The 24,842-nt window shown below is 45.7% G+C and overlaps 1 protein-coding gene across 1 annotated transcript; it reads right to left on the reverse strand.

The window, feature by feature from the left end:
* Positions 1 to 17,533: 17,533 nt before the first annotated feature.
* On the reverse strand, positions 17,534 to 23,827 carry KLF6 (KLF transcription factor 6). Its single transcript, XM_062211093.1, has 4 exons — positions 23,501 to 23,827; positions 20,119 to 20,692; positions 18,607 to 18,730; positions 17,534 to 18,107 (listed from the first exon to the last, which is right to left on the reverse strand). The coding sequence occupies exons 1-4, from the start codon at positions 23,702 to 23,704 to the stop codon at positions 18,056 to 18,058; spliced, it is 954 nt and encodes a 317-aa protein (XP_062067077.1). The 5' UTR covers positions 23,705 to 23,827; the 3' UTR covers positions 17,534 to 18,055.
* Between the last annotated feature and the right edge of the window lie 1,015 nt (positions 23,828 to 24,842).

Genomic DNA, 24,842 nt, shown 5'->3' on the forward strand with positions numbered 1-24,842 from the left:
CAAAAAACAATATTCTTGAAATAAACTATTCTAGCAAACAGCCATGAGTACTGCTCAAAGTTATCATTGCTTTGTCTCTAATGTGGTGGGCACACAATTCTATGACATTTTGGATTTGCTTTCTTACTTCTATCACTCCTGGCCCTTGTGTGTGTACCAACCCCATTAACAGCCTTTTCCTGATCAATTCTTTCTTTGTCCCTAGAAAAATGATGTTCTATAAATTGGAAAGAAGGGGAACTAGTATTTGTTGAATGCCTGCTCCAGATAATTCTTCCAACGTTTTGTGAGGAAGGGATTTTTTTTTTTTTTTTTTCACAAGACTCAGAGAGGTTGAGTCGCTGCAGCCACAGGGATTTATACGCAGTCCTCCACCCCATGTCACTCTGTTCCCCCTACACTGTCTCCCACAGGATAGGCAATCACCAGACAAGCCTGTTCAACGAGGACACTCCTTGAAGGCAATCCTTTGTTTTTCAACAAGGTGAAGGGTGGAGTTTCTCTTTATGTACATGCCCAGGAAACTGAGTCCTGGTAAACGTGTCAAGCTACCATTTCCAGGGTTGGATGGATTTTCCCAGAACAGGTATGAATGGGCAATGAAAGTGCAGGTTCTTACTTCAGCATCCACCCAGCTGCCTGTCTTCTGACTCACCGACCTTCTGTGGGGTGTAGAGTGCTGAGTCACTGCGTCCCTCCTCAGTCACCCTACTGAGAATCGTCTTGGTTCTAGAAGCCGCTCCAAGAAGAGAATTGATGGCTTTCAGTGAGAATGATTAAGACCTCAGTTACTCGGCAATCCTGGAGGGTCATGGGCATATTAGCCCAGTGGAATATGGTCTGGCTTCCAGTTTAGTGACATCAGCCTACGGGTCTTCCATCCTAAAACACTTGCCCTCAGAGGATTTGAAGAAAAACAAAATAAGACAGGATTCAGTATGTAGAAGTGGTCATTGCAATGAAAATAACCAAGAACTAGAAACATCAGGAAATGAAATACCTTTGTAGACTTTAACAAAATAAGGTTGCTTTTTACTGCTGCGTTTTGTTTATCTGATGCTAGTTAGTTTAGTTGCTTTTGGTTTAAACCATCAACCATCTGGGTTCCACCTACTCTTCCCAGTTTTCAATTAATAATTTCTGCTGGGGAGCCAGTGTAGTAGCATAGCAGGTAAAAACCATCACCTGCAGTGCCGGCCTCCCACATGGGCACCGGTTCTAGTCCCAGCTGCTCCTCTTCCAATCCAGCTCTCTGCTATGGCCTGGGAAAGCAGTGGAAGATGGCCCAAGTTCTTGGGCCCCTGCACCCACGTGAGAGACCCAGAAGAAGCTCCTGGCTCCTGGCTTTGGAGATGTTTCTTGTCTCTCTCTCTCTCTCTCTCTCTCTCTCTCTCTCTCTCTCTCTCTCTTTCTCTCTGCCTCTGCCTCTTTGTAACTCTGCCTTTCAAATAAATAAATAAATCTTTTAAACAAACCATCTCTATCAGAACCTGACTGGCAGGAACTCAGTGAAGTTCAGCATGCGGTATAAAGATGTGTCAAACCCAGAATTAACTCCTCGGATTTACCCATTAAGCGAAGAAAAAGCAAAACTTCCACTGAAGCCTTTCAAGTTGCACTGAACCAGACGAGACTGTTTACCAAATCTGCCCTGAAGACCACTGATTTCTCTTGCTCAGAGTCTAAAATTCACCCCATTGCTAGAGGGAGGCATCCCTGGGAACTCCTTATCCTGGTGGGGATTCTTGCTATCACTGGTGCTGGAAGGGGCAATGTGACAATCAGCAGGAAGCCCACTGTCCTATTCAGAAATAAAAAGATTTCAGCTTTGTGCCTCTCTAGCTCGAGGTGAGCACCCAAACCTCCAGTATCATTTGGACAACTTTCAAGCCAAATTATTGACCTCCTGGTGCCAAATGTAATGACTTCCTCCCAGAGGTATAGGGAGCATGGCCATAGAAAAGTTTTAGACATGGCTCCTGGGCACCAAAACCTTGAAATCTGACTATACAAAGGGCAAGTAGAAATGTTGTCTGAACAAAGAGACTGGGCAACAGGTAGCCAAACCCTAATGTAGAAAGAATGTCAGGGGGCCAGCACTGTGGTATAGCGAGTAAAGCTGCTCCTGCAGTGCCGGCATGCCATACGGGCACCTGTGGCTGCTCCACTTCCGATCCAGCTCTCTGCTATGGCCTGGGAAAGCAGTGGAAGATGGCCCAAGTCCTTGGGCCCCTGCACCCACGTGGGAGACCCAGAAGAAGCTCCTGGCTCCTGTCTTTGAATCAACGCAGCTCTGGCTGTTGCGGCCAACTGGGGAGTGAACCACCAGATAGAAGACCTCTGTGTGTGTGTGCCTCTCCTTTCTGTATAACTCTGACTTTCAAATAAATAAATAAATCTTAAAAAAAAATAAAGAATGTCAGCAGATGACTATTTCTCTTGTGTATACTCCAAAACTCGTTTGTTAATTGTTAAATTGTTAATTATATCTTAATTGCAAATGGTTAATTCACCATCCCCAACACAGCACACAATAGTTAGGATAAATAAGGTCATGTTTGAGCTTAGTTTCTGGGTATAGAAAGAAATTGAAATGTGCTCATAAAATCCAGATACCTATTGCATTATTGAAGGTCACTAATGGTCAATGATCAAGGCAAAAAATCAATTAGCTGATCAAAGGATTGCCTCACTTGGTTGATATCCAAGCAGCAGGATGGTTCATACAGAATTACGATTCTTGTAACAGTTATAGTCACTGACTATCGGGTTACACATAAAATCCAAGGAAAGGGCTCTTTGACTTTGGTGGTGATGAGAGAGGAAATACTGGTATTAAAAAATAAATGCTGACAAGGAGGATTGCAAATCCAGACAGGGTGAGGGTTTGATACTGTTGCAATCCAAGCATTCTTCATTCTCTATATGTGACTTGCTTGAGGTTCCCAAGGTCACAGAAGCTGTGATGAAAGTGATGGAGTAGGAAGCAAACAGGTCTGGGCGCTGCAAGGCCTAGGTTCTTGCCTCAGCTCTGGCACTAACACCCTGGACTTATTACATAAGGTTAAATAGCATTCATATTTCATATGCATGCAAATAAAAGGCAGCGCAAAGAAAGCCTCAACGCTGAAATTGGTCCAGTGACTGAAAGGAAACTGTGCCAAATAGGATCCTTTGATGAGTCTAAGCTTTGTAGGAGTTCGATACAATACTTGAACAGCCTCAAGTCCACATCTACAAGGTATCAGAACTTAGCATTGAAATGGAACTTGATTTTTTTTTTGACAGGCAGAGTGGACAGTGAGAAAGAGAGACAGAGAGAAAGGTCTTCCTTTGCCGTTGGTTCACCCTCCAATGGCCACTGCGGCCGGCACACTGTGCTGATTCGAAGCCAGGAGCCAGGTGCTTCTCCTGGTCTCCCATGGGGTGCAGGGCCCAAGCACTTGGGCCATCCTCCACTGCACTCCCGGGCCATAGCAGAGAGCTGGCCTGGAAGAGGGGCAACCGGGACAGAATCCGGAGCCCCAACCGGGACTAGAACCCGCTGTGCCGGCGCCGCAAGGCGGAGGATTAGCCTGTTGAGCCACGGCGCCGGCCAGAACTTGATTTTAAGCAGAACATTCTGTCTGCTGGGTGTTGAGCTCTTGCCAAGAGGTCCATTCTTCCTCTCCTGCCTCATTTGAACATCCAGTGCAGGAGCTCATTCACCCTCACAATAAAGCTGAGAGGTAGACTCTGCGAATCCCGTTTTAGAGACAAGAAGGATGAGGGCCCCACAACTTCTCCTGGTTCCAAACTTTTGGAGCTGGCATTTAAATTCAGGTCCGTGGGACGCTGAAGCAAGTCTGTCTTTGCATTTAAGACCCGTAAAAAAGCGTTTTTCTCCAGGGGCTGTGAGACTTGCCCTGTCAGTAATGTCCCCGCTGCTAAAGAAACAGGACATGGTGGAGGATGGCTGGTGTGGGCCATCACCCTGGGACTGGGTGAAGAAAGAACATTCTGGATGCCCAGATGGAATGTCACGAAGGAAAGGACTGCATACACACGCAAGTGTGATCTGGGCACACCAAAAATCATCTCAGTGTTTGTTTTGACACTGTCAGTGTTGCTGTTATTTGCTGGGGGAAGTGATGAAGGCCTCTGGGTGGTTTTTTTTGTTACCCTGTTGCCCTGAGGCCAATTTTTACCCAAAGTATTCCCCATCCCTCAACTACAGCTACTGTGAACCCTCAGAATGATAGTGGAGAGTGGAGACAATGCAGTTTGAACTCCCAAACCAAGCAAGGATTGATCTGATGAATTCAAAGCAAGGTGGCCACGGCTTACCTCAAAAAAATACTTAGCAATGCAGTTACTTAGCTGAATTTTCCTCTCCAGAAATACAAAGGTACATCAAAAAGTTCATGAAAAAATGAGAGTAAAATATATGTTCATTTTTCATGCACCAAAAAAAAAAATTTATAGTATTTTCATAGTATACATTTTCATAGGTTTTTTGAACACTCCACATTTGACTAGATTTCAAAAATTTTGCACCAAAATAATTTTTTAAAAAAGAAAAACTATTTATTTATTTATTTGAAAGCCAGAGTTAACACAGAGAGAGAGAGACCAAGAGAAAAAGAGATCTTCCATGTGATGGTTCACTCCCAACTGGTCTCAGTTGCCAGAGCTGAAGCAGGCCAAAGCCAGGAGTCAGGAGCTTCTCCCAGGCCTCCCATGTGGGTGGCAGAGGCCCAAACAATTGGGTCATCTTTTGTTGTTTTCCCAGGTACATTACCAAAGACTTGGATTGGAAGTGGAACACCTAGGGCTCCAACCCATGCCCATATGGGATGCCATTGCCAATAGCAGGAGCTTTACCTACTGAACACAAGGCTGGCCCCAAGCTGACCTTTTAATCCCATTTCTCTAGGAGCTTTGTGAAGTGTCTTTGTCTCTATCTCTAAAGTGTATGACTGTTCATGAAGCAAAGATGAAGACTGGAAGTGGATGGAATGTTCATGTCCAAAGGCAGAAATCCTAGTTTCTGTCAGCCACTTATTAGGGTCACTTGTTTGGAGCAAAGGATCTGTTAGCAGGAATGGCAAAATACAAGCACATCCAAGGAAGAGTTAAGAGCTCAAGTGGCACTAGCAATGCCAACATCATCTGTGTGTGCTGCTTGCCACTTATCCAAAGTGTTTCTCTATGAGTCCCCTGGGACTCCGGGATAGTTTACGAGTGCATTTTTAAAAATTCTTTTTCCTGTTTTACCAAGAAGGAATGATAACAGTAGTCTGAATCCCACTGAACTGTGATTATGAGGGCACTTCATAAAATTCATGGAGAAATGGAATGAAAAGATCAGGTTAGGGTGCAGGCAAGTAGTGCCGTGGTGACAAAACCGTTTGAGATGGCTGGGTTCAGTCCTAGCTCCACTTCTAATTCCAGCTCCCTGCTAGTGTGCTCCCTGGGAGACAGCAAATGATGCCTGAATTCAATAGAAAAAGATTCGTATTGGTGCAAAAACCATTTGGAAATCAAAGTGTATCGTTTTTTACTTTTTAAGTTTTTATTTATTTTTTGTATGTATCTGAAAACCAGAGAAACAGAGATATTCAGAAAGACAAAAAGAACTCCCATCTACTTAATGACTGCACAAGTACTTTCAACCACCAGGGCTGGAACAGGCTGAAGCCACCAACTAGGAATGCAATCCAAGTTTCCTACATGGGTGACAGGGACCTAACTACTTGGGTCATCACCTGCTGCCTCTCATCGTGCACATTAGTAGGAAGCTGGAATCTAAGAGCTGAGACTTTAACCCAGACACTCCAATGTGGGATGCAGGCATCCCAAACAGTGTTTTCACCACTATACCTGTGCCAGATAGGGTTTTCCATGGTGCGCATTTCCCATGAATCTTTTGAAGTCACCTTGTGTATTACCTACCTTCCTGCCAGGTTCTAGGCTAAGTCCTCCCACCTTTTATTTCCAATCCTAACAACCATCCAGCATGTTTGTTATTAGCACCCTCAGTTTTACAAATGATAAAACTGAAGCAAAGGGAAATCACAGTACAGCCACATCATAATATTGGAACAGAATTCTACTGGTTAAAGGTCAAGGGAGTTTTTCTGTGCCGTTGGACTTGAGAGCTGCACACAAGTCTGGGGAATTTAAGGAGACAGGGGTTCTTCCCTGAGCCGAGAAGAGTATCTTGGCTGAAATCATAGAGCTAGTGGTGTACAACAGGCTGGAGACCAGACCTTCAGGCTCCAGCACGTTTAATTTGTTGCTGAGTTCTCTGGAATAGATATTTCCTCGTGATTGATCAAAACTAATTGATGGAATGGAAAAATGTGTGCAACAGAAGGACAGCATGTGGAAAAGTCCTTACGGAAGGGACATGGGACAAGAACAAACTACCTCTAAGTTATCCATTGCACTGAAAGTGGAGTGAGGCCATGCTTTTCTCAGTATCTCGCAGATATTGAGTACCTCAGCAATACGTGCACACAAGCTTTCCCAATTAGTGTTTACAGTGACCCTATGGAGGAAGGGATCCCACTGCTTAGAATAGAAACAGACATGGAGCCGGCGCTGGGGCGCAGCGGGTAAAGCCGTCACCTGCATCCCAGTTCGAGTCCCAGCAGCTCTGTTTCCGATCTAGCTCTCTGCTATGGCATGAGAAAACAGTAGAAGATGGCCTAAGGTCTCGGGCCCCTGCACCCTTGTGGGAGACCCACGCAGAGACTCCTGGCTTCGGATAGGTGCAGCTCCGGCCATTGTGGCCATCTGGAGAGTGAACCAGTGGATTGAAGACCTCTCTCTCTCCCTCTCTCTCTCCTTCTCTCTATGTAATTCCAACTTTCAAATAAATAAATAAATCTTTAGAAAAATGGAAATAGACTCAGAAAATACAACATGCCCAGGATGCACCAAAAAGGGTCTTGACCTTGAGTTTTCCATCTCAGGTACTACTGGCATCAAGTTCCCTTTAACTGGAAGAAGTCTACCTGTACTTTGCAGTGTCCTGTACACAAACAGCAGTGACAATTTACTCGTTCAGTTGAACTTGAAGAAAAAGACAACTGTTCTGTTTTTATGTAGAAAATCAGTATTCAGTGGCTTGTGGGCAAAATCCACGTTTTGTGGAAAATGAGGTTTCAGGTTTGCATACATTTTAACAGGACGTCTGGGAATATCCCATTCATTCCTCACATGCAAAAGAAATGTATCTGAAATTGAAAAGTTTTGCATTGAGTGTGGAAGTGATGTAAAACACTTGATGATTTTGGGGCTGGTGCTATGGCACAGTGGATTAAACCTCTGGCTTGAAGCACCTGCATCCCATACGTGCTGGTTCTAGTTCCAGCTGCTCCTCTTCCAATCCAGCTCTCTGCTATGGCCTGGGATAGCAGTAGAAGATGGCCCAAGTCCTTGGGCCCCTACACCCACGTGGGATACCCGGAAGAAGCTCTGAGCTCCTGGTTTTGGATAGGCGCAGCTCTGGCCCTTGTGGGAGTGAACCAGCAGATGGGAGACCTCTCTCTCTGTCTCTACCTCTGTCTGTAACTCTGTCTTTAAAATAAATAAAATAAATCTTAAAAAAACTTGATGGTTTAAATTTTAGTGACAGGCACACTAAACTTTAACAAAGTTTCACTTTCACTTCCTTGAGTAGTTCTGTAAAGAGGCATGTGCTTCTTCCTGGAGCATCAGATGCACTGGTGGATTTAGTGGGTAAGTCCTTTGCATTATTATATAGTTGACACAAGAAGAGTTCATGGAGGGGATATAGCTAGATGGAGATAGCGCTTGCTGAAATGTCATGGTGTTCGGAACCAAGTTAACAGGTTTTAGGGTTTCCCTGATCAGTTGCCTCTGATCATCTACTGTTTCATCCTTTCAATCAGCTTTCCATTGGAGGTGAACAAGGAGAAGGATGAGAGTGAAACACAAAATGAGTGGTTGATCTTAGCTAAGTACTTCTAGGCCAAGAGGCTCCCTGCAGGGGTCTCAGTGTGGAGTGGATGAGTTGTCAAATTTTATTTAGCAGTTCTTCCTGGAATTAGTATATCCATGATATTGGCAGAGGATGAAGTGGCGGCAGAAGGTTTTTCTTCCCTTCCTTCCTTCACCCACTGAACTGCATTACTAGGTGCCCCGAAGTGAGAGATGCTGAATTGTAAATACACAGTTCTTTGTCCAAGGAAACCCAGATTCTGGGGAGGAAGAGAGAAAGGTGAAAAGGCCAGGTAACGACACTTACCTGGCTTTCCAGAAATGTCATCACACCTCTGGAGGGGTGTTTCTGACATCGTGATTCAACCACTGCATAGACATGACAACGAGTTCTGTGTGCACTGTGTTCAGGTCTGTCCTGAGCATCCCCTGGTTGAAATGTCAATACTCGTTCAGAATGGAGGACATTCTTCTGCCACTAATTCTCATGGCTATACCTCCTGAGCAGATCCGTGGCCAGAATGAATGGCCAGGTGACTTCATATCTGACCAAATCATGAACGAGTCGGGGGGGGGGGGGTTGTGAGGATGATGGTGGTGGAGCCATGGATATACACAGAATGTGTGCATCTATCATCATTATCACCAAGAGGAGAAAGCACTGGCTCTTACAAACCCTGATGTGTGGTCTGGGGCCTCATACTCACAGCATTTGCTTTGGAAGGATCAGCTCACTAGCCATGCTTTGCAAACAATAAATAAAATCATAAGTCGTCTCCTGCTAAGTATCACATAAAGTACAATAAGAAAGAAAGGACAGAAGTCAAAAGCAAGATACTTCCTTTGGGCTAGCAGAACCTGGAAGTCTCGTGAAAGATCTCAGGATTTAAACCAAGGCTTGAAGAGAAAATGCTGCAATAGCTGTGATCTTGTGTTCTTCCATTGACCATCATGCAATACGAGGTGGAAATACTCACAAAGTGGTACCTGCAATGGCACTCAGTATTTGCTGAGTAAAGAAATGAATGAACTGCTTAGTTGTCTCTGGGATCACCTGTCCTTGGCTTCCATGGAGTTCAGTTGCAAGTAGGTAAGTAGGTGAGTAGGGAGCCTGGCCAGAAGACAACAGAATACAGATGTAGTTCTGCCCCATGTTTTATGTAGGAGTACTTGCTCCTTATGTAGCATCTAATGTGAGAAATTGATACAGTGGCCAAATATATTACATTACTGTAATGGGAAGAGATGAGTTAGGTTGGATTCCTGAGTGTCTCGCAGCGATGATTGTGTGAGTTAATTGTGTCTCAGTTTCAGCTCTACAGAACCGGTGTAATAATGGTTGCCCTACTTACTCCCGGGTAATGATTGGATGAGGGTACACATCAGTCAGTCTCGTTGTTCAGATCTATGGTCTCAATGCATCAGACTCCATGGCACACTCCATTGCTGAAAACTGTCAGTGAGACTGTGGTACAAAAAAGGAAAGAACAACACAAAACCTCTGCAAATATATGGTGTTTTCTTTTCACCAAGGAAAATGAAGGCACAGGAGGCGTGTTTGTGGGAGCTATGCATGTAGAAAAAAGGGCGGTGAAAATAATAAATAGCAAAGTACACAGAAATCAATTAATTCAAACCAAAAACAAAGAAAATACAACAAGTAGAGTTGAATGTTAGCTCTCTGATTTTAATGGGACAGAACTTATGCCAAATTAAATTGGCTTCTAGCACGCAGATGAATACTTTGTGATGTGTGAAGGTATTCCATGCCCATAACTCATTTCACTGGACAGAATGTAAGGAATAATGCAAAGATTCCAGAGAACCACGATGAGACATCTGTCTATTGGGGACGTAAGTGGAGTCCACCTGATTCAGGGAGACTGAACAAATCTCGGTTTACAGCCACTCGCTCTAGAAGCAACCAGGACTCCTGAGGCCTTTGTCTTTGGCAATACCACGGTGAATTGAACCCATTGACTCTCCTAGTCAATTCAGTTCTGCCTTTGGTCAGTATATTCATGGCTTTTGACAGGAAAGTGTTGTACCCAAAGACTTGCAGAATTTCCTTCCTGAAACACTTCAGTATCACAGCAAATATTGCAAGAGGAAACTACTCTATAGATCATAAAAATACAGCATAATGTTCTATGCTTGTTCTGCACTGAATTTACTGGAAAATTATATTACGGGAACGAAATGTGAGCATGCTTATCTAAATGCCAATTATGAGAAAATCCTTTTTTAAGTAAGTTCAATGGAAGGATGAGAATTCTTTTTCTGATTTAAAAAAATGCCTACCATTATCATAAAATAGTTATTATCTGTCAGATCACATACCAACCCTCTACAGACCTTATCTTGAATCCTTCAACGATCCAGAAAGGTTTCCTACTGTACCCATTTTAGAGATGTGAAAAACAGTTCAAGAGCTTAAGCAACAAGCACAGAGTCAGAAGTTAGAAGTCTTGACTTGTCGTTACATGTGGGACGACTCACCCGATTGCACAAAACAAAATAGGATGAATGTACACTCTTTGCAAATATGGGTCTTGGAAATCCCTTAGAAAATAGTAACCCCTAGGTTATGCTCTGGCTAAAATTCTCCTAGGAATCTTACAGTTTAAAGAAAGGGTCATGGCGTGCTTGGGCAACAGCTACTCTGCCTTCTTGAATGGTTGAATGGCTTCTAGGTGCCACCCCAGCCGGTCCTGAAAATATATGCACCCTTAAAAGGCAACATTCTAGATTACCTAAGTGCAGGAAGCTCGCTGGCTGGGTCATGATTGATTAATGGTGAGCCAGAAGCTCTGGGCAGGCCTTCCCCACCGAAACCCTATAAACTTTCTGGTAAGGTGGAGAACACACTGACCCTGTTGCCACGGTCCCCTCCTCTTTTTTTTAAGATTTATTTTATTTATTTTAAAGACAGAGTTACAGAGAGAGGTAGAGACAGAGAGAGAGGTCTTTCATGTGCTGGTTCACCCCCCAGATGGCTGCAAGGACTGGAGCTGCGCCGATCCGAAGCCAGGAGCCAGGAGCTTCCTCCAGGTCTCCCACAGGGGTGCAGGGGCCCAAGCACCTGGGCCATCTTCTACTGCTTTCCCAGGTCATAGCAGAGAGCTGGATTGGAAGAGGAGCAGCCAGGACTAGAACCGGAGCCCATATGGGATGCAGGTGCTTCAGGCCAGGGCTTTAACCTGTTGCTCCACAGTGCTGGCCCCAGTTCCCTCCTCTTGCCATACTTGAACACTAAGGGGAAAATGCACTGGAGAAGTTCAGAAGACCGACGCAAGTCCTTTGAGATCATCCACAGGCACTGCCACTCCACACAGCAAAGGTTGCCTTCACCATGCAGTGCACTCTCCTGAAACCTAAGGGATATTGCTGAGAGCAACTATAGAATGGAGAACTTCCTAGTGGCCTGTTGCCCTACAAATTCTCCAGTAGCTACTGTCTCCTCGTCTCCTTCTTGTGACAGGATATGGTGACAGAAGATGTTTAAATTTGGATCTTTATAGCTCAACATTTTAAATCTTGGCTGAGACAAATGTTCCCTTTAATTTACATTAACTAAATGATTTATATACTTGAATGTTTCCCAAAGACAATATTATCATGAAGAGTTCGATTTTTTAAAATCAACAGCTGTACAGACACACATGTATGCCTGTTGGTGTACTTGGTGCTGTGGCTTTCGAATTTGCAAATAAATAACTTGATTTGTGGAGGATGATATGGTGTGGAACGGAGGGTGGGCATGGTAGAGAAGGATTTTTCGAATCCCTGTCTGAGAGGGAAGATTTGGAACATTGCGTTTCACTGTTGTCTTAGCTCTCTTGCTTTCTCATCGCCTCAACAACACAGAGAAATAACACTTGGGTAATGCTGCTTGGTTTCAGAGGGAGTAAACTGACAATGTCAGTGCATGTCATGAAGTATCTTGCACATCTGGAAGCGAGTCTTGCACAATCAAAATGAAATGTGGTAATATGAAACTTAGGAAATTGAGGAGGACAGAACTCTGTTTAGTGGGAACACTCAAGTCACCTGTAAATGTGCTTTGTCATAGACAAAGGACAGATCTTAGGAAAATGATAGTATGTGGCATAATGTGCAGTTAGCCTTATCTAAGCACTTGGACTTTGAAAAAAAGTGTTGCTTGTTTGTGGCAGATTTGAGTCCAAGGATCTCAGGGAACAATTTCCATGATCATGGCCATGAGATGTCTGTATATTATCTATCTATCCAATGATTGATCTATCTACACAGATTACACAAAGGAAGGTATGTGCATAGATTAACAACTGGAGTATGGAGAGAATCATCTAGACAGTGGGCATTCTGGTTAAATCTCTTTTACTGCAAGTTCTGCAGTGATTATTCAACCCAGCAAGGCTTCTACCAGGCCATGTGGGACCCAGATTTGCTCTCTTCTTTGTCTCTTTTCATTCGCAGACGGTTCAGAGAATTCTCATTAAAATTACTTAGAGTGAAACAGAAAGACCTTGCTATAAAATAAATCTAGTTAAATACACTTTGTTGTATTGCCTCATTTGTGTGATGCATGGACCTAATTTTCCTCTCTTTGTATCTTAACTATGTACGTTAGGTGATTCCTGCCAATTAATGCAGTATGTCACATCCCCAATTGCTTTCTGTGTATTCTTAAACATTAAAAATAAATACGTGCCATCTGTCTCATATCTTGAAAGCAATTCAAAATGGTTACTTTTGTTTTCTCAGTATTACAGCACAGTTTATGGCTTTAGTGCTTTCGAATTGTGCGAAAGCTCTGTCTCATCTCATAAATGAAACATCATTTTAGGGTGAATCCTACAGATTGAACAGAAGATACTCATGAGAGGTTGGGCAAGACAAAAAACAGGGTAGGATGGTGATTGAAAAATGTGATCTTTGGCATCCAAGAGGCTTGTACCAGACACTGATCCTGCTGCTTCCTAGCTGAGTGAAGGGAAAATGATATAGCCACTGGAAGCCTCAGTTTTCCTCATCCATGAAATGGGTTTTATATTTACTGCACACAGTATTACTACAAGCAATATGTACATATCGCCTCCCAATTCCTGATTAAGGCATTTAGTTGATATCAACATCTTCATTATAATCATCAAACTTTGTGCAGGGAACAATTCAGTTTAGAAAAGAAAATTATTAAAAAATAACTCAAGGGGGCATAATACTAAAACACAAGAAGGGAATTATGTATAAGAGCTCTGTTCTCTCTCTACAGCAATTAAAATGTAAGAGCAAGAAGCTTCTCCTGAACTGTCTCCATTGTTCTTTGAGCGGATAGGGGCTAGCCACTTTGACATGGAAAGAGGTTGGTGAATTGTGGAAACGCAGAAAACCTTGGCTCCACTTACAGCTACAAGAGTACCTTTCAAAGAAGTTGTGTTATTTTTGCTGTCTTTGCTTTCCAAATGGTGTACCATAAAGCACCAAATGCCCGAATAAATTAACTGTGAAGGGAGAACGTCAACCTGAGAATATTTTTTTCCATTTTTTAGAGCAATTTTCTTCAATGATACTTTCTCCTGTGGCACACGAGAAAGCTTTCTAGATCTAAACCAAGCACCCTGAAGATAGTGAATGTGTAATTTGAAGTCCACCCTATACTCAGAGACCACAGAATTGTAGTGCTATAGAAAATGCTAGACATGTATGACCTAGCCCAAACTATTTTAGCAAGAAGCCAACTAAGGCCCGTGTGGCTCACCGTGCTGTCCGAAAGCACACAGCTCATTAGAGCCAGAACATTTCCTTTCTTTTAGTTAGGTTTCAAAAATTTGTTAGGCAGACTGAAATATTTTAGACTTCTATAAATATTCTAGCTTCACAGCTCATTCCCTGTGCGACAGTTCTGTTAACGGCCTTATTTGAACATAACTTAGCTGTTCGGCATAGCCTTTGCATGACAAAGTGGTCAAGTCTTTATAGTAGCTGAGAATGCATTACCAGGACTTTATTTAGACTGTACAGTCAGGGCAATCCAACTATTAGTCATCTTGACATGTGCTTCGGAACACACACACCCATGAATCCTGGCAAAAATGTCATCTGCTCCCTGCACCCTGCCCTACCACAACTCCTTCCAAACTGGTGGTGTCGTTACCATAGTTAACGAAAGAAAACGACCTAAAACTCCTAATGTGGGCATGCCTTTAAACTGTCTCTTCCCAATCACAGAACTCCACATTTGCCCAAATGAAGATCTAGTAGGATTGCATTGCGCGCTGAAGCCACCTAAAACACAGGGCACCCTTACTGTCAAGCTATGAATGGAGCTCATTCCCACAGAAACACGCATTGATTTTACCCTGTCACTACTGAGCGGGCTAATATAGTCTGAAAGTGGACTGCAAAATCCATCAATCCAAGCTGATGCACGCAGCAAAGTAAAACTGAGACTGACATCAAAAGCTACCCACCAGAACAGTCTTAAAAGACACAAAGCTGTCTGTTTTACATTCAAACAGTAGACTTAAGGCATCCCATTGGCCTTTAGAAGATATAAAAATCCGCTGGTGATATGATCTTTTACTTTCCGTGCTAATAGCACAGGCTAGGTGTTAACGAAGAACAGGTTGAGGAAGGGCATGGGAAAGGCTTTCCCGCCTGCAATCATACTCACTCCTCCCAGACACACCTCAGCCAGGTGTGTGGCCCAGCCAGGTCAGGGAGGCATGTCCGGCTCTCACTGCTTAGCCAGAGCAGGGCTGCGAGAGTGGGAAGTGAAAGAAGAGTCGCTGGGGTTTGTCATTGTGCGCATGCCTCTGTAATACATTCCCCTGGCTGGAGTGACAGGAAGATAAAACGCAGCAAGTGTTTTCCTCCTGTGCCCCAAAGCTGTGTTGTGGTTTTGTCAATCTCTGGAGGACACTGGAGGCAGTTCAGAGAGTGTGTCAGGCTCCTCACTGCAGGTCCCAGGACTGGCTCTGGTGAGCAGGGAGGAAGGGACTGAAATAGGCAAATGGCCCTAAGGGTTGCACAATGGAAATCTCCAGGAGGAAGCCAAGATGATTAATGCCACAGGAATTTGTTTCAACATCCCCCCCTCCTCCTCCCCCAGAAAAACAACCAGACTCAAGATGCTGATAAGAATTCTTTTATGTTATTCCAATAAAAAATACATTCATACAGAAATATAACAATCTTGCAAAAAACAATTTCAAATAAAATCTTGTAAAACAAAATTTTACAAAAATCTTACAAAGATTCTTTAGAGAACAGGGTGCTTCCAAAAAAAAAGAAATTTCACTAATAGAAATTTTTTTTTAATTTCAAGCAAAAAGTTTCTGCTTGATTGAGGCTCAGTTATCACCTGAACAGAATGTACTTCTTTATGCACTTGCTTATTATGAAAATTACAGGCATTGACATATATGGCACCCAGCCCCACCCAGTTAAACAACCCCAATGGTGTTTCATAAGTGAGACAAGCCAGTGCAAGTGTTTTTTTTTGTTTTGTTTTTACTGTCTTTTGTTTACCATCTTGCTTAATGGAATTGTAATGGCTAAGCACACAGCAGGGCCAAAAAAGGAGTTTTCCAAAACCCAGCAAATCAAGGGCTTGGATTTTGAATTGCCAAAAGAAAAGTGCATTTTCCCTCTAAATAAAATGAAAGGAGTTCTCTAGGTAAATGTGTTAATCAGCCAGATAAAAAACCAGTTAGGTGAGCTTTAATCATTGCTCATTTCCAGGAAGATCAAACAAAATACCAGCTCAGCCAGACTCATGTATGTGTGTATGTGTGTGTGTATAAAGATTCACACCCACAAGCCAGCAGCTGGATGAAATATCAGCTGCCCATGCTGTGGTATGCCAATTCGGGGAAATTAATTCTGGAAAAACTGGGAGAATCCACATGCTGAGAAAAAAAAAATAGCTTCATCTGCATAAAAAATGTTCTAAAAAAGATTCCCTGTGATTAGCTTACCCTTAGGTTAGATCTTCTAATAAGGCTGAAATTCAAAATCAAAACCTTAGTGTGTCTGAGTTCAACAAGTGTGCCAGTATTGTATTCATGCCACTTCTGAATGGCCAAAGGTACCCTATTCCAGACATCCCAACACAGATGAGTAGGCTGGCAGTTTGGAATAGATTCAACGCCAAGAAAGCAAATCATTAAATTAAAGATAAAGCCTCTATAAAAGTTATAGTTTTCATTTTTTACCTCCTTTATGGCCATTTTGAAATATTTCTTCACAGGCTGTAGAGTTTTCTAGCTAAACATTCTAGCTTCTCCTTAAAAAAAATATTTATATATTATCTATATATATAATATATATACACATACACATACTGTACACACAAATATACATACACAAGAATTCCGCCCACTTTTTAAAAAAAGTAGTATACTTTCTGTATTACCAACAGATAGCTAGATAGATATGTGAAACTTGTGCCTTTTAAGCAAATACACTGACTTTTTTTTATACTTCTGTGTCTTTTAATATGTGTGAAAATGTTACATATTAAATACAGCCGGTGTGAACTGTACACTTGTTGTGCAAGGTCTACATGAAAGTGTCATGGTGGCAGAATTGGTCAGATTTTTCAGTCATCATGTGTTTTCCATCTCAACACTGACAATCAAGTTGTTTACATATTGAACAAATACTGACATTTTAAGGGAGTTTTCATCCGCTTGTCTTTGTGAAGGAGGACCTCAGAGAAAATTTTTTTCTGTATTATACATGGATACAGTACAATGCCAGGTGAAAAAAGAGCCTTAATAAAGCATGCATCACCCTTACCCCTGTATGAGACCCCCAATACGGGGTCACTTGCATAAGGCACCATTATGAAGGTCAACAGTGCATTAACAGCTAGAAAACCAGAAATTAGTCCTCAAGGCATAAATAAGAGAAACATAGCTGCATGAGAAAACAGTTTCTAAGCTTTAGTGGTTTAATCCACCCAACTGAGAAAATTTTTAGGTTCTTAGCCTAATGTACCATTAGACCAGCAATTTCCAGCCCAGCTTCTGGACACTCAACACATGTCCAGTTTCTTCAAAGGGCATCACAAAATTCTCCAAAAAGTTAATTCAAATTCAGAATCATTTAAAAAATAATCCTATGCTGCACAATGCCTTTCGAGAAGGGAGTGTTACAAAATTGAAGGGGGAAAAAAATTGTGTCTTGCCAGGCCCAGATGGCTAGGGATCGCTGTAATAGACAAACTGTATCTTAGCTGCTCCTTAACTGGAATCAAGATTGCAGTCTTGGTTTAAAAATGGAAAAGCATATAGTTTCCCCAGACCATGCATGACTCTTTGTATTATAAGGAAAAGTTATCATTGTGTTATATTTGTAAATACACAGCTTATACAATGGGTTACAAATGAGCTCCGTTGTAGCAAGTGAAACAAGCTACTTGACACATTGCACGTTTTAATAGCTGCACCAGACATCAAGAGTTCCTCTCATACAAAACAAGGGGGAAGGGGGCCCCCCTCTCCACATCACTCGCCACTCTGGGGTCCTGAGTTCCCACTCCCACCCTCCAAGTTTTTCCTTCTTTTTTTTTTTTTCTTTTTATTTTTTTTGTGTATTTTTGTTGTTGTTGTTGTTGTTGTTTTTTATTGTTTTTTTTTTTTTTTTTTCTTTTCTAAGGTGCGGACACCCTCCCAGGAAATGATTGGTGGTCGTCTCATCTCATGGTATATTCCTTACACACAAAACATTCAAACTACTTTTTTTCTGTCTCTTGCAGTTTGGCGCCACAAGGAAAAAAAGTCTGCCTCATCATACAATCAGTAATAGATCCTCAACATACAGTCAACCCAACCATTAACATTCTCAGTGCGCATGCTCACAGCAAAGGCTTAAGAACCACTCGGAAGGTTAGGTACCAGTGGCGAGTCCAGGGTCACCCAAACACCACGCACCACAGGTGCTATGCCGCTTCCTCCATGACTTTTTAGCCCTCGAAAGACCTTCCAAGGAGAGGCCCTGGAGGCAACTGGGTAGGGTGCAAAATGGCATGCTTTGGCTGGAACACGCATCCCTCCTTCCACGGCCGTCTCTCAGCCTGGAAGCCTCTTAGCCCACAGGATTCACCTGCTCTCCGCCCTCAGAGGTGCCTCTTCATGTGCAGGGCCAGGTGGTCGGACCTGGAGAAACACCTGTGAGCGGAAAGCAGACGCACGGTTAGGTTCCTATCCTTTGCTTCATCACAGACCCACTCTCACTTCCTTCCAACCTAAGCTCTCCTGCGGCAAAGGTGAGACTCTCCTCTAGTCAATGCCGGTGTTTTCAGGGACAGGAAGTCCAACTGATCGGGATGTGAATTAATTAAGCTGGCCAGTTCTTTGGAGAATGAGAGCTGACCTCCTTTCTAATTCTTCTAATTACAAAACTCTTGGAGGCCACTTTTCAAAAAGTATAAAGGAACTCCCTTTAGGTACCCATGGTACAGGTTCTCTTAGTATGGATAATTAAAAATAGGAAAGGCTTTCTCAAAAGTCCTAGACTTAAAAGAACAGGAACCCACGGCAGGAAAGTGTCTGTCTTCCTTCAAACACTGCGCACCTGCTCTGTTTTGGTCACTACATTCCCACGGTCCCACACATCTTTTCCAACACAGCCCTCATGCACATTACCTGTCACATACGTGTCACGTACCTGTCACAGTGAGAGCATTTAAAAGGCTTGGCACCGGTGTGCTTTCGGAAGTGTCTGGTTAACTCGTCACTTCTTGCAAAACGCCACTCGCACCCTTCCCAAGAGCATCTGTAAGGCTTTTCTCCTGGGAAGAGAGCACATGACAAGTGAGCCATGACTTCCCCGACATGCTGAGAGAAGGGGGAGACCCAACAGGTGCCAGGGCAGCACGTAACCAGGGGTCCCAGGGGCCTCCAGAATCCATAACCCAGCTCTGCGTAAGGGAGGTCTTCACGTCACTAGGAGCAGCTCTTTGGCCATCTAGCCTCAAGCCTCCTCTAACTGCTGCCCCATGACACCCATGTTTGGCAGAGCCCAGGCTGCCCCAAAGTTAACGTGTAACAATGACAATTACTCAGACTGGTGAAATACTTGCAGGATGAGGTGTCTGCCCGCTGGACCCACAGCCTGGTGGAGGGCAGAGTTTTATTGCTTTCTCCATGGCAACTGTTTCTCGCCAGCACTATTGTGCTCCTTACTCACTTCTCTGTGGAATGAGTCTTTGTAGTTTCCCCCTGGGACCGTCTACATTTCTACAAAACTGAAGTCATGAGTTTCTGGTAAACTCCATTCCAAAGCCCTTCCAAATCGCTTTCTAAATGGCAAGCAAATGACCAAGTGCACTTCACTCCTCGGCCAGCTGAGAAATGTGAATTCAACAAAAGCGCTGGCGGACAGGAACCAAGTCCCTGAAACCGGCCTCGAGGGTACGCTGGGAACAGACATGGACTTGGTTTTCAAGAAACCTGGGCCCCCAGCTGGGCTCTGTCATCCAGCTCTTTTGGGACCCTGCCTCGGAGCCTCGGCAATGTGCTTTCCTGTTGGTAATTTCAGAATTTGCACCACATGATGCCTGAGGTCCCTTCCAGCTCTAAGTTTTTCATTCGTTGTACTAAGATTGTCATGGTGGTTTGAAACGGAATGTTTAGCTAAGGTGTGGTACCTCATTAAGGAATCACAGTGGTCGCTGTACGTGGAATCAAACAACACAGAGAAATTCTCAGTAAATACCCCCTGGTCAATACTACTGCTGACAAGACTCATGGGCTCCCCCTGGGCTTCTCACCACTACCACCAATACTAGCATACTCCATGCCTCCCAGGGACCCTTGGTCTCAACCCTTGCATTTCACTTCCAAAAAAAAAAAAGGAAGAGCTCAATTGAATATTTTGCATGGGCCCTGGTAGAATGGGTACCGGTGAGCCTTGATAAATTGGGTAGAAGCCTGGGTGTCAATCTAGACTCTTCTTTGCTTAAATCTACAACTGTCAACCACGCGTCCAAATCCAAGGTCTAGTCTTCACGATTCTACACTGAGCTCCAAAGAGACCCAATTCTTTGGTGGAAAGAATCTGAGGAAGTGAAGATGTGTGTGTTCCAATGGCATCCTGTGAAGCGTGAGCTCCCTCCCAGGGCTGGGGCACTTCCGGGGCCCACCAGTGGCCGGCCTCCCGGGCCGTGAGGGGACTGACCTGTGTGAGTACGCTGATGGGCTTTCAAGTGGGAGCTTTTGGTGTAAACTTTTCTGCAGCCGTTGAAATGGCACCGATGTACCCTCCTCCTGCCATCTGGGGAGGCGTCGCCACTCCCCTTGTCACCTGGCTTCCCCGAAGTCCCACTGCGTGCCTTCCCAGGTGAGGGCAGCTCACCGGGTCCACAACCCCACAGTTGAGAAGGCTCCCTGCTCAGTTCTGGAGAAGAAGGAGGCGTGGAGGTCACAGAGGAGCTCAGATTTCCTGAATTGACTAAGACGTCACTGATGGGGTCAGAGGTAAACTTGGAAGTGGGAGAAAGTTCCTCCGAACTATCAGATGATTCGCTGCTGACATCCGAGTTCAGGCTGTTGGTCTCCAGGTTGTAGCTAAAGCTCGGGCTGATCAGAGAATCCTCTGGAGGACTAGAAGTCACCTTCAGTTCAGATTCCTCCTTTTTCTCCCGAGCCAGAATGATTTTGGTCCACAGATCTTCCTGGCTGTCAAATTTGATTTCTGAGGCCGAAACATAGCAGGGTTCGCTCTGCAAGTAACGTTCCAATTCCAGGCAGGTCTGTACGAAGTGAACCAAGAGAGAAGGCACGTGACTGTTATGACTACTGAAAACGGAACCAACAGCACATTTCCAAAAACATGCAGGAACAAAGGACAGATAAAACTGCTGCAGTGCCACTATGGGTGCAAAACCTTTTGCAATTGGAATCCATGTCCTTAGGAAAGTTAGAAGAAATTTGTTTCTAGGAATGGGTAAGAATTCAGAAGGAAAAGCAGAGAGTGAAACAAACCTCTCTTAGCTTCCCCAGTGTTGGATGAAGGGCCACAATGGGTGATGATCACTAAGCCTGTTTTTTTTTTGTTTTTGTTTTTTGCTATAGTTACAAGTGTTGACGTTTCTAATGCGTTTCCCCCGTAAACCACACAAAGAAAATCAGCCTTACGCTCACCACTGCACCCCCCCCCCCAAACAGGTTTAACCAGATTATCTGACACTGTCAAGAACCCTGGGTATTAAGGAAAGCCCCAGTCATCCATCCACCCTTCACAAACCACAAGTATCCACACAACAGGACAGAACGACTGCACAGCACATAATGTGTTCGGATGGACCCCGTTGGGGACACAGCTGACGACACAGGGCCATACTCAGAGAACAGACAGCAGCTAACTGTCTGTATTCAAGGACATCAATGGAGCTGCAGAAAAACCACCCATTTCCTGTGTAGCCCAGACCGAGTCCATTTTCAAAGAATGCCATTCCCAAGTGCAGGGCCATGCATGCCACAAAACTTTAATTGCTTCTACAGTGGTCAGAGAAAAACAAGAAACTTCAACAACAGGAGTGGAGGAATCATTCCAGAATGGCCATCTGCTATTGTAAAGGAAGCAAGGGGGAAATTACTCCACGGCCCTGCTGGGAGTCCCACAATGAACAAGAACTTTATCTACTGGCCAAGAGTACAACTGTATGAGTCATCACTCCTATTTCTTTCACGCAATGCCAAAGGAGACTTCCTTTTGAAATTCTGACCAGCAGCCAAATAAGGACCCGGTTCAAATATACATGCAGTGTGTCATGGACAGGGTGCCCCTCCCCAGCCCCACAACCAACCTTTCAAGAAGCTACAACTGCCGAGATCAGCATCCCCTCTCCCCACCATTTCAAACTTTCTAGCCACTGGAAAAGAAAAATGGTAGGAAACATTTTAGGATTAAATGATGTCTGCCCTGATACTCACTAGGATCAGTTGCCTGCATGCCCATATAAGGCTGGCTGTACTACTGGCAATGCCACAGACTGAAATTGCTACACCAAGCTGCTCTTTTCAACAAATCATTTTCAGGGCACGCACTGTCCTGAGCACAGGCTACCCAAGGGGCTCATGCTTACTTAGCAATGTGCCTCCTATTGTAATATATGCACATCCTGCCCCCTCCCCACAGACTCATCAAAACAGCAAGCATGAGCAAGCAAAGGGGGGAAATCATTGTTTTCTCTCTCCCCCTAAAATTAGACGTCTGAGTTACAGTGCATACGAGAGTGTTCCGAAGAGAGGCGGCGATGTTATTTTATTGATGTTCCAAAGACACAGGAAAGCACATTTATTGCGATCTTGTTAAACTTTCATAATCTGGCTAATTTAAAATCTCCATTATCCTGATGAGCACCAGGGACCTCAACCAAGCTCTCAGAGAGTTTAAAAGCCTCTGAAGGCCACCAGGAGCCAAGTCTGGCTAGTTGCCCAAATCCCAAATGCCCGAAGGAAACTACTTAGATCAATTTCAATCACGTCCTGGGGAGCAGCTTCTTTGAGGAGGAAAAAGGGGGGAGGGGGGAGAGGAAGGCAGGAGAGGATCGGGAACAATTAAGCAGGCATCGGAAGGCTGCAACACTTTGCATTTCATCCTTCTTAAAAGCTTTCTAGACTTTGAAACCCACAGAACCTATTTGATCTGCTAATTCACTCTGTGACAAAAAGCAAACAGCTTGTCAGGGCAGAGACACACAACACGGGGACCCTCCAGCTATCTTTTTATAGACAATGGGGCAAGTGTTGGAGTCTCTCTCCCTTCAGGCAATCCCAGGGTTTTTTAGAAGGAGAAAAAAAAAAAAATTAAGTTTCTAAAATTCCCAATGCCCCACATTCCAGTTTCAGTAAAATGCCGGAAACAAGGGTTCTTCTTCCCAAACTAAGACTTGAGGCAATTAGGAAGGGCTGCCTGTCATATGACTGACAAGTCACTGGTGTGTGCAAACAGTTTTTTTTTTTTTTTTCCTGGTCAACAAGAGAAGCAGGTAAGAAAAATAAGACAGATCTAGGTTCATGTTAAGAATTCCAAACAAGGAAAACAAATGGGAAATGCCCTAGATCTATGCTTCGTTGTCAAAATGGTAAGATTTAAAAAAAAAAAAAAAGAAGAAGCTGTATGGATACACACCAAACAGCAAAACAAAAACAAAATCTTAAAAAAAAAAAAAAAAGCCTTGGCCGTCCGTGCGAGTGCGTTCGTATGACAACGTCCAGCTGTGGAGTCTGGACCCGGTACAAGCGGCAGACTCGTGCCAAGGGCTCGGGCCGGGGAGTTCGGGTTCCCCGCGGTGGATGCTCCAGACGCGCGGGCGGCAGGGGCGCAGCACGCCGGGCACCGCGGGGCCGGGCTCGCTCGGCGCGGCTGTCAGCTCCGCGGCCCCGAGCGGGCCGGCATCTCCGAGGGTTTGTTTTTTTGGGGGGTTTTAAATGCCTCGAAGCGCGGCGGTCGTCCTCATCCCAAGCTGCACCTCCGAGCACACAGCGCCCTGCCTGGCGCCTCCACGCACTCCCTCCTCGGCGCCCTGGACACGGGAGGAAAAATCCCTATTTACCTGTTGCCAGTATTCCTCCAGGGACGGCAGAGCCGAGAAGTAGCCCGTTTCGTGCACAATCTGGAGCTCCTGGAAGATACTGCACATTGGGAGCACATCCATGTCGGGTTGGAAAAGACAGCCCCCGCGGTCGGGAACACGGGGAGGTGTGCGCGCTGGAGCCGCAGCCGAAGCTCTCCCCGCCAGGGCAGGTGAAAGTTTCATGCAAACTCAACCAGACGCCCCGGTCCGGACCCTCCCGCAGCCCGCAGCGCGCGCGCGGAGCCCACACAATATTTGCAAACACCGGACTGACTGCAAACGTAACCCCTGCAAAACTTCCCTATTCAAAGCTCCTCTGCCAGCCTCCCCCCACCTCCTCCCCGGGCTGGCTCCCCCCACTCCCCCTCCCCCCCACGTGACCCGCCGCGCGCCCGCCCCGCGCGCTGCCCAATCCGGTCGCGCCCGGCCCGAGGGCCGCGCGCAGATGATGTCAGCTCCGGCCAATGGCGAGCGACCTCGCGCAGCGGCCCCGCCTGGCGTGACCGAGCCTCTCCATCACAGCCCTCCTCATTGGCTCAATTCGAACTCTGCCCGCTCTGATTGGAAGGCGGCCTCGCAGGCTATTTTTAGCAGGGTATATAAGGCGCGGGCCGTCGCGCGCCGGAGGAGTCGCTGTGCTGGGAGGTGCGCGGCCGAGCGCCGTCGTCGTCGGCCGGCGGTCGGGGAAGCCGGGCTGAGGGAACCGATGTGGGGGGAACCGTGCCGGGCTGCGCCCGCCCGGGCCCCCGTGTGACCCCCCGGCCGGGCCCGGCCGCTTCCGGCAAAGCACCCTAAGCGAGCTTGCTCCCCGGCGGCCGCTCCGTCCGTGTCCCACCCAGCTCCGTCCGCTTCCCCTCAGTGGTCAGCCCCGCGGCGGCCATGGCGTTCGTACCCCTCCCCGTCCAGCGCGCGGGGCCGGGCCGCGCTCCGCCGGCTGTCCGTCCGTCTCCCGGGGGCCCGTCCCTCTGCCCGTCCCGCTCCGTCCCGTCAGTCCGCGGGCTTGCTGGACGGAGCCGGCGAGGGCGCGCGGGGCCCCGGCCGCACGGGTTTGCTGCGGGGACCTCGGGGAAGGGTCGTAGGCGAACCCCAACCCCGGCCCGGGACCCTGGGCGAGGGCAGCCGGGACCCTGGGCGAGGGGAACCCGGACCCTGGCGAGGGCAGCCGGGATCCTGGGCGAGGGCAGCCCGGACCCCGGGCGAGGGCAGCCGGGACCCCGGGCGAGGGCAGCCCGGACGCTGGGGCTGGGGGCGGGCACGGTCGGAGCGCGCTCCGCGGATGAGGCTGAAGCTCAGGAAGAGGACCAGGGAGCAGGTGCACTCG

Source organism: Lepus europaeus, chromosome 14 (assembly GCF_033115175.1).
Source record: "Lepus europaeus isolate LE1 chromosome 14, mLepTim1.pri, whole genome shotgun sequence".
In the NCBI taxonomy this organism is placed as follows: Eukaryota; Metazoa; Chordata; class Mammalia; order Lagomorpha; family Leporidae; genus Lepus; species Lepus europaeus.